The following is a 14,583-nucleotide window of genomic DNA, read 5'->3' as shown; positions in this document are numbered from 1 at the left end:
CGACATAGAGGTCACGGAGGTCACGGCCCTGCCCGCTCCCATCCCCCATCTTTCTGTGGGAGGTTTGGACTAAGAAGTAAACTATCTTCAGCTCTGAAGGAACATCCGAAACATGTAAAACATTTTACAAACAAACACTAAATAGCAGGGCCTGACTTAAGCATTGTGGGGCCCTATTCGAAACGGATTTCGCGGGGCCCAGTTTGGATAGGGATACGGATAATAAGTGAAAATTAAGAGTTTGTATTAGAAAATATATTCGTCTTTGCATTCTATTCATTCTTTACTACGCACAGAATTACTACACGAGCCTTGCGTGTTGCGAAGTCATACAGTATGTCATAAGAATTCTGTTTCCTACATAGATCACGCTCATTAGCAAGAATTACGAAATTACCAAATGTTTCTGCACAAATAGTAGGTCGAATTCGCCTCGTACAAATCAAATAGATATTGCCAAAAGTAAAAGAAACTTGCCTCCGAACTTTCTGCTAATTCAGTCATTTGATTGGGCTCATCGCTTTCATATATCTTCGTATTTCTTGTTTATATTTTAAAGGTACCCCTTTCAGACCTAGTGATCTATGGGGCAGAGGATTTAAAGCTCATCTGATTCAACTTTATGGAGCCGAGACCTGGAGAAAAACTGAAACTGCCATTAGGAAAGTGCAAGCTTTCATTAACAGCTGCCTACAGAGAATCCTTCAAATTCGTAGGCCAGACACCATCAGCAACAGTGACCTCTTCAAAGAACCAAGGAAAGTCCTGTAGAAGAAGAAATCAGAAAGAGAAAAGAAGGGGCTGGATTGGGCACACTTTGCCCAAATCGCCAACTACCATCACAAGGCAGGCATTGAAGTGGAACCCACAAGACAAAAGATAGAAAGGGTTTTCTAGAAGCACCCATTGACATGAACTAGTTGCAGACATTAAAATTTAGTTACGCCTAAAACAAGATGGAAAGGATGGTCCGGGACAGGGGACTATGGAGATCTATTGTTGGCGGCCCATACTCCAATGGTGGTGACGGGCTGTAAGTAAGTAATCGCCTTTAAATGACTTTCCACTACGTATGCCAGGCTGGCCCTACTTATTAGAATTACGCGTAATCTAGCTCAAAAGGCCAGACTTATACAATATAACAGACGCTGTTTGCACTGGGATTCGAACTGGGAACTCCTCGGTTCGGAAGACAAAAATTTTGATTTTATAAACCTCCAGCTTATGTAACCAATGCAGTGATCACCTAGATCTATGACCGATAAAGCAACAACGTAAAAAGTAAAAACAGCAAAAACAACAACTGTAATATTGAGTTTGTAGAATTTATGGTTGATCCTATGCCAATACAAGCAAAATATAAAAAAATATTAAAAAAAAGCAAAGGTTATATTGATTGAAGGGAGAACACTGTGCACTCAATATTGTAAGTTTATCTCCCTTTTTCTTTATAAAAATTAATTAATTATCACTAATTGATTAAATAATTGATTAGACCTACTTTTTTTTTTATTATTATTGATTTGTGTGTTGTCATCGACGATGGACAATATTGCAAAATTTCACCCTGATCCGAGAATGGGAAGTGGGAAAAAAAAAGTGTACAAGTATTCACCCAGACAGACAGAAAGACAGATGGAGTAAGTTAATATAAGCTTTGTAAAAGTAACACTGTTCATACGCCATTCCAAGCTATAGACACGGACAAAGAGTTTTTGTTTTCCTTTAGAAACGCAGCAGAAGAGAAATGAATCAACAATGACTATGTTTGTAAGAGCAGGATTGGTCATCAGCAACTGTTTCGCTCTGACTATATAGCCCTGTATTTATAATTAGATCGGAAGACATAAATTTGGCCTATTAGCTTGACAATTGTTTTACGTTCTTAAAGGGAATTTGTTTATCGCTTAATTGCAAATGCATTCTAAACATAATTCTTTTAAACCATATGGTGAAAAGTGTAAAATTAAAAATGATTAAACAACCACATGGCCTGCAATACCTAGATCTATCTCCCTTTCTACAATTTATATGATTTCAACGTAACCATCTCAGATATTCTACTAATAGTTTGTCTTGATCTCACCATAAGTGGCCGGATTTCTGTTGCTAAGAAAATCGTTGTGTGCCAGATAGATGTTTCCAAACCACTTTATTTTAGTCACAAATTAATACAAGTATTTTGACAGGAAGATGTGTCACCTTGTCATTACAGTTTCGTTCACTAATAATGTTACTCAATTTCATGGAACAAAATTTCATCTCATTTTGAGGTTACATTGAGAAGCAGAGCGTCTTTTAGGCTTAAAAATCTAGCACCAGATAGATTCATTATAAAATAAAATTTATTAACGATGTTTTTTTTTTTTTTAATTTTAGCTTGAGTATCTAGTTTTTAGGCTTGCGCCAAAACTCTTGAATTATAAAATATAGGCTTCTCATCAAGATTTAGTTAATATTTCTAACAGTGATTTAAAATAGAATTTTGGTTTTTAAATTTTCAAGCCCTCCAAGGAAATCTTCATCTTAGCCAGATTTGAAATATTAAATCTAATTTTGTCAGTGCATTTTTTTCGCATAGAAAAAAAAATAAAGATACAAATTATATATATATATATTTATTTATTTATTTATTTATTTGACAGCTTAAGATAATACAAGTTCTAAAAAGCCTAAACGCTAGCACTACTTCAGTTGGTTTCGTTTGTGAATAAACTTCTCTATTAAAGAAAAAAAAGTGTATTTTATGACAGCAATCCTGTCTCGAAAGTTTCATTCTTCGCCACTGCAAGCTGTTATACAATGGGGATACAACATAAAGTCTTGTTTCTATATCTCTTTTTCATAGGCGTGGGAGGTAAGTTCTTTTTTTTTTATACGAAACAAAAAATGGTATTTAGAAGGAATAAACGTTTTAAAAAAAGAAATCAATGAGATTCAAAACAAATGGTGGTCTTCTCGATATCAACACTGGCAGAGATTTGCTTAGAATGGTCTACTCGATATCAACACTAGCAGAGATCTGCTTAGAATGGTCTACTCGATATCAACACTAGCAGAGATTTGCTTAGAATGGTCTACTCGATATCAACACTAGCAGAGATTTGCTTAGAATGGTCTACTCGATATCAACACTGGCAGAGATTTGCTTAGAATGGTCTACTCGATATCAACACTGGCAGAGATTTGCTTAGAATGGTCTACTCGATATCAACACTAGCAGAGATCTGCTTAGAATGGTCTACTCGATATCAACACTAGCAGAGATCTGCTTAGAATGGTCTACTCGATATCAACACTGGCAGAGATCTGCTTAGAATGGTCTACTCGATATCAACACTGGCAGAGATCTGCTTAGAATGGTCTACTCGATATCAACACTAGCAGAGATCTGCTTAGAATGGTCTACTCGATATCAACACTAGCAGAGATCTGCTTAGAATGGTCTACTCTATATCAACACTAGCAGAGAACTGCTTAGAATGGTCTACTCGATATCAACACTAGCAGAGATCTGCTTAGAATGGTCTACTCGATATCAACACTAGCAGAGATTTGCTTAGAATGGTCTACTCGATATCAACACTGGCAGAGATCTGCTTAGAATGGTCTACTCGATATCAACACTGGCAGAGATTTGCTTAGAATGGTCTACTCGATATCAACACTGGCAGAGATTTGCTTAGAATGGTCTACTCGATATCAACACTGGCAGAGATTTGCTTAGAATGGTCTACTCGATATCTACACTAGCAGAGATCTGCTTAGAATGGTCTACTTGATATCAACACTAGCAGAGATCTGCTTAGAATGGTCTACTCGATATCAACACTAGCAGAGATCTGCTTAGTATGGTCTACTCGATATCAACACTAGCAGAGATCTGCTTAGAATGGTCTACTCGATATCAACACTAGCAGAGATCTGCTTAGAATGGTCTACTCTATATCAACACTAGCAGAGATCTGCTTAGAATGGTCTACTCGATATCAACACTAGCAGAGATCTGCTAAGAATGGTCTATTTTAATTTAGACCATTCAAAGTTCTTATGTAACGGCTACTTTTTTCTTTTCTTAAAGCGAAAAATCTAATTCTTAAAATCAAGTGTGCAAGTTTTTTCATACCCCCCCCCCCCCCCCACACACACACTTTTACAACTATTCAATATTAATAATAAAAACACGGGAGGCTATTTAGTAAAGGAGAAGACTATTTACTATATTTTTAACACATTTATGCAAATGATTTTAGATGTTTTGTCAAACATTTTTTTTTACAAATGTATCGCTAAGTTAAATAATTCCTGTCATACAAAATACTACATAGTAAACTCCAACATGTGTACTTTTTACGTCCTGATGTATCATTACATCCAAAGGCCTCCATCAGATCTAAAAAGTATTGTTACTTTTAAAAAAACAAATTTCTTTCTTATTTTGTTGTTTTTGTCTTCGTAAAGGAACTGAGGACCGTGACCTAGGATGGTTTGGGAACCACTGTGAACATAAGTGTACATGTATTCACAATAGATGTTTGGAAGATGACCAATGCAATTCAGGTTAGTACGGTTATGTGTTATGGAGTGTGTGTCAGTGTTTGTGTATGTATCTATGGTGACGGTGAGAAGAAAATGATTGGTTGGTGGCTTTGTGAATGATGCAAGATAAGCGGCGTTGTCGTCAGCGGTCTTAGCTAGAACGGACTACTCCAGATTGCCAGAGTGAAAAGACGTGTAATTATTGTTAAAATGTATGTGGGATATTAAAAATGGCTCTTAAAATGGGTTTGAGTATGTGCCAGGAGTCATCCGGCTTGGGTGATTAAAATTCGCTTTAAATAAGAGTAATTTAAACATAGGAATTGAGTTTTATTAAATATTGTCTTACATTTCTTATTATTTTCAACATTTCAATCAGAACGCAGGTGTGCAGTTTGCATTAGTCACACACTACCCGCATGGACTAATATTCTTTAATAAAAAAAAAATAAAAATCATGAATTTATCTTATAAGAAAACTTAGGCTAACAGTGCAGGGTGAAATAATCAATTTGTTATTTATCTTAGATGAGCAGTAGTTAACCACTTCAGGGAGTTTACCATAGAGCTTGCATTTTGAGTGGAATATTTTGGGGGTCAGTAATATACAAGCTTGAACGATGGGGTTAGCCTTCTCTGGTACCACTTCTTAACTCTTTCTCTCCTAACTGACGATACCAGCGTTGATTCCACCAGAATGTGGTAAATAATTACGGAGAGAAAGCGTTAAAGACTCGTGTCAATGATTACGATGATCATATTTCAGAATTGTCGTTTTGTTTGAAAACCAAATCTATACTGTTGACAATTTCTTTTCGTTTTTTTGTGTGTTGCAAAATCAATAAAAGATGGTTTCTTTTCTTGTAATTAATAAAAATTTATATCAACTCATTCTGTCTGTCTGTCTGGTAAAAGAGTTTTACACGTCATTTCTCCAACTGAGCTGAGTTAGAGCCCTTGAGGACTTTTGAGCACTGAGTGAGATCCTACAGTGCTGGACACCGGATACACTTGAAATATTGCTATATTTCTTATTTTCCAAAGCTGATATTATCTCACTTTGTCTGTCTGGTAAAAAGTCTGTACACGTTATTTCTCCCACACCCAATCTCGGAACAAGCTGAATTTTTTTTTTCACCTGATAACACAAAAATCAATAAAAAAAATAATTAATTAATTAGTTAATTAACTATTGTAAATCAATTATTTTGTTTGGTATCTCGAACAAAGGAAAGAAATTGTATTTGACTGAAGTGGTGGTATAAGCTGAATAAGTCCCCTTTATAGGTCTTTGTCTGAGACTTAGTGAACACAAACATGAAATAGAAACATTAGATATGTATACAATCTTCCTTATTCATACGCTTTTCGATAGCAGAGAAGGCTTTTTTTAAAATAATAAATTTAAAAGCGATCACCCTAATACCCCATTCTTTCTCCCCCACCCCTTTCCAACTGGTCCAGACTTCCAGACAAGTGATAGGATCATAGAGTATTGAGAAAGCTGAACACATGAAGAAGTAGTAAACAAAAAAAATATGTCTAACCATACAGATTTATTATTGTTAGTCTAGATCTATCACAAACTTAACGGCATGAATGATCCAAACTCATTGATACAACTTTATATTAATTTTGTTGTTAAAAAAGTATTTTTTTTTTTTTTTTGGCATTTTGTTTGTGCAGGAGTTAGCGACAGAACGAATGAATTGTTGGTGACATCATTTCCTTCGCTGAGCCCTGAGCTAGTACTAGATGACAACGATGACACATGTACAGGGAACATAACCATGCTTCATTTGCAGTTTTTAACTCCTTTGCAATTATCAGGGCTAAGATTAACCCTAAGACATGATGGCAAGTAACAAAGTGGGCAAATATTTAAACAGGCAAATATGTAAACATGCAAATATGTAAACATGCAAAAAATGTCAAAATAACTTCTAAAGATGGTAAAAGACTTGCATGATAGCATTAAATGCTCATACGATATGGGCGGGTGTTCCTAAAGTAGTTCGTAGATAACGTTGTCCCAACGATACGTTGAGGAAGTAGATGTTTTCAAGTCAGAGAATATTTTACTCAAGGCGTAACCATTAAGCCTTTAACTTAGGCGGCCACGTCGCTTAAAATTAAGCCTTTCATCTTTTTCTCATATCTTCATCCGCATCTTCATCTACATTTTCATCGAACTCACATTCTCATCTTCATTTACATTTTTGTCTACATCTACAACTTCAACTTCATCTACATTTGAATCTACATCTTCATGTACATCAGTGGTTCTCAAACTTTTTAGCTCGGCGATCCTACACTTTCTCACTATACGGCGACCTCCACACGTAAAATATTTTCGTAAATAAATAGAAGTAATTGTGCCTACGCTAATGTTATAATGTAAAACATAGTTTAAATATCTGATATGCATTGACAACATTTTATGCTTATGGCGTATTATTAATTAAAAACGAATTTTTTTAGAAATAATGTCATGATTCCACAATGACATAACGTCATATGTAATTACTCAGACAACAGGCTTCACTACATTAAGACCTATCTGTTCAAAACTGTTTAGATTAGTCTTTTGAACTCTCGTGATCACGTCTTCTACTTCTCATTGCTCCTGGAGCCTACATTTTTATTGTTAGTAGCGTTATAGACATTAAATTATTATTATGACTGAAGGTGACCAACATTTGCCGTCTCATTGCTTGATTTTATATTTTTTGCAGACTCTATAAAAAATTTCCGATTCTATTTTTGGAATGGGATACACATGATTGAATGTGATCGTCACAATATCTTAATGTTGAGGGATAATACACTAGACATCCGATGCAGATTGAGGGCATCAGTAAATCAGCTCATCATATACACCCATGAACCCAGAGAGTTTTGCTCCATTCATTTCTACGACGGTACATTGGTTTTGTTAGTTTTGTTACATCTCATAATTAAAATTATTTTTTTTGTATATTGAGAATGTTCACACTAAACGTTAAACACCGCAACCTGATCTTCTATGACAATTTTTAAAAATGTAAAATGTTTGTTTGTAAAATGTTTTACATGTTTCGGATGTTCCTTCAGAGTTGAAGATAGTTTATTTCCCAGTCCAAACCTCCCGCAGGACGACGGGGGTTGGGAGCGGGCAGGATTTGAACCCTCGACCATCGATAAATCCGAACAACAGTCCAGCGCTCAAACCGCACGATCAGGCAGCCATCCTAAAGATCCATTTACGTTCTCCAAGCAATACAAATATTCAATAAGAGAGAAAAAGAAGACAGAGCGATATAGAGAAATGTGGTGGCGACATAGGGGAACCTTAAGAAAAAAGAAAGAATGAGACCGGAAGAGATTTGGAAATAAATAAACAAAATAAACAAGGTCAAAGACGCTGTAGTGAAAGATTACTGTTGCCTAATGCTTTGTATCAAAAGCGAAAGAGTTTTGTGATTCTATTAGAGATTTTGTATTTATGGCGGAAAAAATTATGAATAACTAGTTTAGAAGATTCTAGTAGACCCACGGCATAGCATACGCCGCTATTTTGCAGGGCCGGCCTTAGGCCACTGCAACCTATTCGACCGCAGTGGGACCCGCACTTTCATGGGACCCGCGATAATTCTATGTGTAAATTATTAAATTAAACCATTTTATAACTTATAACAGATTTCCCGCGGCCTTCTGACTTACCTGGAAATCTTCTGAAATTGCGAAATATACGAAAATGTCCAGAAAATTATTAAAATCTTTTGAAAACTCATAAAAATCTCATGAAATGTATAGACAAAAATTGTCATTCAATATGGAAAACGCCAATCATACGCGCGATACAAAAAACGCATTATGCAATACCCGTAAATGTGAAATCTGGTGAAAGAAGCTTCTCGCGCCTCAAACCAATGAAGAATTACTTGAGGTCAACAATTCTCGAAGATAGTTTGAAGCATTTGGTAATTCTTGATATTGAGCGTGATCTATGTAGGAAATAGAATTTTTATGATATACTGTATGAATTCGCTACACGCAAAGCTCGTATAGTTCGTGGGATAACTCTATCCGCAGAAATAAAAGAGTGATCTTTCATTTACTTCTTCTTCTCGTCCAAACTCTTGAGCGAAGAAGAGAATTATATATTCTAGTCGACCGGCGGCGTAGCATATGCCGCTATTTTGCAGGGCCGGTCTTTGGTCACCGCAACCTATGCGACCACAGTAGGCCGCCACTTTCAAAGGATCCGCACTTTCACAGGACCCGCGCTAATTCAAGGTGTATAAATTATTAAATTAAACCATTTTATAACTTAAAACAGATTTCCCGCGCCCTCCTGTCGATTTACCAGGAACTCCTGGAAATCTCTCGAAATTGTGTAATCTGGTGAAAGAAGCTTCTAGCGCCTCAAACTAATGAAGAATTACTTGAGGTCAACAATTCTCAAAGATAGATTGAAACATTTGGTAATTCTTGCTATTGAGCGTGATCTATGTAGAAAACAGAATTATCATGATATACTGTATGACGTTGCTACGCGCAAGGCTCGTAAAGTAATTTTGTACGTAGTAAAGAATGAATGAAATGCATAGACGAATTTATTTTCTAATACAAACTCTTAAATTTCACTTATTGTCCGCTTCACTACCCTAACCTGGCCCCCCGAAATCCGTTTCGAATAGGGCCCCACAATGCTTAAGTCCGGCCCTCCTATTTAGTGTTTGTTTGTAAAATGTTTTACATGTTTCGGATGTTCCTTCAGAGTTGAAGATAGTTTACTTTTTAGTCCAAACCTCCCGTAAAACGAAGGGGGATGGCTCGGGCGGGGTTTGATAGTCCAGCGCGCAGCCATCCATAGCGTCGTGTGAATACCCACTTGTTCTCCCCACCTCCCCTCTTATTATTTCTTATTAATTGACTAATTCTTTCTTTAGCTATCGTACCCAAGGGGTTTTCTCCTATAAGTATAAGCTTAGGGCGCATTTGTTGAAATCCACCACTCCAGCTCGTCAACACATTTACTTTGGCTCTGATGTAAGAACATTGCGCAGACCATTCCTAGTTTGATAAAGCATTCAGATAGTTTAGATTTTATTTATGTCACTCATAAGTGGAAACTCTTTTTTTCAAAAAAAATGTTTTTTTTTTATATCAACCAGAGAAAATTTGTTATGAGACTAATGAGAAGACTGATGAGCGGCCCAACATCGTATGTAAAAGTAGTTGCGATTGTATTTTTGATTGTGACACCAGATACAACAGGTCGTTGGGCTATTCCCTTTCTAAGCATGAGGATCTCCTGAGGAGCCAAGGTATAACATTAAAGATTTGGCTTTCCTTTGAAATAAATATTTATAAAAGGAGGTTAATAACAACTTCCGTTAAAAGAGAATGGGAAAAATCCGACCATTTCCTTTCTTCCTTCAGTAAGTACTAGACAATAAAATTGAAATATGGCGATAATAGCTTGCAGATCCCCAATCTCGCTCTGTGTTTTTTCAAACCTTATACCTACTCACTCAGTCTTTCTAACAACTGGGTGGCATAAGAGGAGTTAAGTTCCCCTTTCAGACCTTGCGGTCTACGGGTCTATAGGGCAGATGATGTTAAGGTCATCTGTTTCTTTAATGATCAGGGTGTGATGTGGCCAGCACAAAGGCCAACCGACTTTACTTTCCTCAACGCAAGTCAGGTACTAAAAATCCCGAAATTCGAAATCCCAAAATCGGAAGCCAGGCAAACCGCTCAGCCACCGCGACCCCCTATGACTACAGTGTAATATGCTCTTTTTAGTACTTTTTTTTACTTTGAAGGTAGACTTTGTTACAATTCACCATATCAGCTAGATAATTCTTCGTACGTTTAACAAAACAAATGAGTAGGTTAAAAAAAATAAAAATTCTCCTTTATAAAGCATATGTGGAAGCTACAGATAGGGGGGTCGTTCGTAAATGACGTCACGCTCTAGGGGGGGGGGGGGTTTGAGAAAATGTGACACTTTTTGACAAGGGGGAAGGGGGGGAGGTAGCGATTTTGTGACGTCACAAATTTAAAATTCAGAAAAAAAAACACAAATAAAATATTTTTTTTAATCTTCAAAAATCTTCGAAAAATAATAACATTTTTTAGGTACTCATTTCAACATGAACTTCTCAGGTAGTTTTATTCTCAAATAAAAAGCATTGAAACTATAGAGATATTTCAGTCTTGTTTGAGGAGTTCAACTGAAAACATCATGTTGGCACTGCCGACTGAGAATTTCACGTTCTTCTCACAAATACTAAAATCTTAAATTTCCGGGAAAAATAACGACGTCAACGTTTTTTTTTGAAAATTCAAATCTCTAACCGGAAAACAACATGAAATAGAGAAAAAAGTTAAATTCAATTTATTTATCGAAAGATCAGCTGTGACATCGCTCGCATAAAAGACTTTAATTTCATTAATTGATGAAAAATAAATAATTTGAAATAAATAATTTTTTTTATATTTTGTGACGTGACGCAGAGGGGGGGGGGGAGTGGGGGGGGGGGGGTCTGAGAATTTGTGATAGTTTGTGACAAGGGGGGAGGGGGGGTCACGAAAAGGTCATTTTTTTGCGTGACGTCATTTACGAACGACCCCCATATAGGTTGGCATGTGCAGTGCAAAAGTTATTGCAACAAAATAGATGAGCTATAAGCAATTAATCATTTTGTAACTATAAAGTAGACCAAAATATTTGTATCTGTTTTAAGAGTCTCCAGCTTTCATAAATACCTTGATTGACCTTAAATGTCACTGAACTACATTTATTTAGAATTCGTCCTCGAAAAACAAAACAACCTACTGGAATCGACATCATTTGTAAGCTTCGTATTGATTGGCGGCTTGTCGGCAACCATCTTGATCCTTCTTCTTGTCGTCTGCCTCATTTGCAAACTATATCGTCTGCTGCTCCGAGTTTCTTTGACTGAAAGGAAAGTCGTAAAGCGGAAACAAAGAGTTCAATCGCCATCTTGTAGTGAAGAAGAACAGAGAAGTATCAAAAGAGGTAAATTTTTGTCGCTGTCTAGATCTTAGAACTGAACTTTGACTTGGTAAGCCTATTTGATTGATGAGTGCTGTTGTATTAAGGCCAGGGACAACAGTACTCACTAGGAGACGCAAAAAAAGTCAGAGAGCCAGTGGCGTAGCTAGCAATGTGCTGGTGGTGCGGGCCGCAGGAGGCATCAAGTGAGGAGTGGCATCAAGCCGAGGATAAACTTTGTCAGTAAAAACTACACATTTGTATAACACATGAAGAAACAGAAACAACTGTATTTATTTCGCTGCTTTGTTTTTCTCCTATATGCTTTCTTACATTAAATGTAAGCTGTTGATTATCTTGAATCAAATTAATTACATTTGTTTAAAGCTCTGAAGGCAAGGCAGTTTTACACTTTCTTCAGAGATACATGGTACAGTATTACTTCATTGTTCAATGCCCCATATTTATAAAAGGGACAAAGCTGTGTTGGTACATTTTTACTAAATTGTTCAGTACATTGGTTTCATCTAAATCTAGATTTTATTAATATGCCTCCTTACCTTAGTTAATTGATGTAGCTTATTTTCATTTAACTGTGATTCTTTTTAGTTTTAGTCGTTTTGAAAATAATTCACTGCTTCTTGTCAATTGAAGGCGCGGTGGCTGAGCAGTAAAACGCTTGGCTTCCGAACCGGGGACCATGGTTCGAATCCTGGTGAAGACTGGGATTTTTAATTTCGGGATCTTCGGGCGCCTCTGAGTCCACCCAGCTCTAATGGGTACCTTACATTAGTTAGGGTAAAGTAAAGGCGGTTGGTCGTTGTGCTGACCACATGACACCCTTGTTAACCGTAGGCCACAGAAACAGATGACCTTTACATCATCTGCCCTATAGACCACAGGGTCTGAAAGGGGAACTTTACTTTTTTTGTCAATTGAAATGTCCATACTTTACATTTCAACTTTTATTTCGGCGTATTTTTTGTTTCATTCCGATATAGTTCAGTGTAATATTTAAATGTAAACACAAAATCAGCAAAACCTTTTGACCTATCTTGATAAAACTTGGCAAAAAAAAATGTTCCTTATTTCGTGTTGGTGAGCGTAGTGTATGTTTAATGTTTCACAACTCGAAGGCCCTTAAAATAAAAAAAAATCTAAATTTATCTCCTATTGAAGAACGAAACTTTAAACTTTTTAACAAATCGGGTTAACCGAATCTATGTATGGCCTCCTTCAGTCGCGATGCCTGGGCATTGGCTGTGGTCGGAACGATGTCGCCCGCGCACCAGTTCCACCCTCTTCACGCAGCTGATGTATCCAAAGGAAAGGCAGTGCCGATACAGTTTGGGGTCGGCGTCGCAGGTTCTGCCAGGATGTATTACTGGATGCTGCAAACTGTATTAGGGTCTCCAGCTTCAGATTTTTCCTCAGGGTTGACTCCCGAAGCCTTTCCCATGATTGGGTAAAGCTGTAAGTCAACAGAGGTTTGAATTCAGAGTTTTCCTTCTCCTAGGTGGGTAGCCAGTCATGTCTAACGAGCCCCTCCTGCCCGAAGCTTGCTGGTTTAGGCGCTAGTTACTCGCCTTTGCCCTTTCTCCTGTTAGTGAGAACAGTTCCGCCGGACTCAATGTATGAGCCACACGTGAAGGCCAGGAGTTGGACTGGTTTTCAGAGGCAATTTGAGACGCTTGCCATTAGAAATCATTTAATAGGTAGTGAAGTGCTTACATCCATTACCACTTCCGGCAATGACAACCTTGTGAAATCCAATATACTACAACAGTAATACTCAAACTAAGGCCCACAGGCCGCGGGTCATATACGGCTATTTATTAATATAAACAATATGTTAAAATTAGATCGAACCCAAGGTTAAAAGTGCGAAACTTTGTCATGTTTTGGGCAAAGAATTGACCTATATATTCTTTTTGTCCCCAGGTAGCTCAATCTATCTGAATGTGAAGAAACACTTTCAGCTCAACAACACACACATGGCTCTAGGAGGTGGAGGGGACACAGGGGATGTCCAGCTCAAACTTGACACATTCACCACTGCTGGGAGTGACCAAAGCAAATTTAGAAGCAGTGCTCAGACTGAAAACGTTGAAGAAGACCTCTATGAGAAATTATCGATGAAAAATCATCAATCTGAAACTAAATATTAACCCTTTCTCTCCTTAATTATTTTCCACGTTCCGACGGAATTATTTATTTTGCTCATTTATGTTTCACTACTCTGTTATGATTAAACTTTTCAATAACTTTTATATATGTAACCAGGAAATGTTATATTTGGTATAGAATTATAGGAGAATGCATGTCCTTTGTATATAACACAAATTAAAGTTTAAAAACCCAAAAATTAATTAAATTTAATGGGTTCAACGTTGGTATCGCCAGTTAGGAGAGAAAGAGTTAAAACTGAAATTCTCTCTTTTTTTTTTAAATAGACAAATCAAAATTTAGAATCGTCGACAAGATTGTGTATTCTGTACACCCGAAACACCAAAAGACCTTGTCACGAGTCGAGTCTGTGACCTATTTCGACCAGTTTCTAGAAGCTCGAGGTCAAACCAGTGCTGTCCAGCGTAAACAAGTTAATTTTAGGTATCCGATCAAAGAAAGAGGTTAAGGGAAAAAAATAGCACACGTCAGCTTCTAGAAGGTCAAAGTTACTAAAATAATTATCTGAGAAGGTTCCATGATTCTGGAACGTACGATCAAAGAAAGTATAAATTAAGGGAAAGTCAGTTAGACGGGGTCCTCGCATAGTAGTAGTTCTTGTAGAGCGATGGTCCTTGCTCTGCCCTCGATTAGTAATGGTTTGGTAGAGTTATAAGTGATATTAGCGGGTCCATTAGTTAAAGTTTTATTAGTTGAAGTTGAAGTTATACTAAGTGAAGTCTTATGTATCTTTAAGTTTTATTTATGAAGTATCAAGTCAAGTTGTTATTGAACTGAGAAGTTAATTTGATGTGAAAGTTGAAGAAGTATTATTAAAGAAGTTTAAGAAAATACAGAGAGATGTTTCT

General features: G+C 36.9%; 1 protein-coding gene and 1 long non-coding RNA gene across 3 annotated transcripts; both read left to right on the top strand.

Moving 5' to 3' along the window:
* The first annotated feature begins 2,146 nt into the window (after nt 1-2,146).
* Nucleotides 2,147-7,085, top strand: LOC106066715 (uncharacterized). 2 transcript variants are annotated; one of them, XR_008774041.1, is made up of 4 exons: nt 2,147-2,273; nt 2,646-2,857; nt 4,462-4,560; nt 6,226-7,085. It is a non-coding gene; the product is annotated as an uncharacterized LOC106066715 (long non-coding RNA). The 2 variants fall into 2 exon arrangements; XR_008774042.1 differs by having other exon boundaries at nt 2,186-2,558.
* A 172-nt stretch (nt 7,086-7,257) lies between these two features.
* Nucleotides 7,258-14,570, top strand: LOC106066717 (uncharacterized). Its single transcript, XM_056006147.1, has 4 exons — nt 7,258-7,460; nt 9,699-9,851; nt 11,339-11,572; nt 13,490-14,570. Exons 1-4 carry the CDS (start codon nt 7,319-7,321, stop codon nt 13,714-13,716), a joined length of 756 nt encoding a protein of 251 aa, XP_055862122.1. The 5' UTR covers nt 7,258-7,318; the 3' UTR covers nt 13,717-14,570.
* The last annotated feature ends 13 nt before the right edge of the window (nt 14,571-14,583 follow it).

This window comes from Biomphalaria glabrata, chromosome 12 (assembly GCF_947242115.1).
Source record: "Biomphalaria glabrata chromosome 12, xgBioGlab47.1, whole genome shotgun sequence".
In the NCBI taxonomy this organism is placed as follows: Eukaryota; Metazoa; Mollusca; class Gastropoda; family Planorbidae; genus Biomphalaria; species Biomphalaria glabrata.
This window is presented reverse-complemented; position numbering and strand designations above follow the sequence as displayed.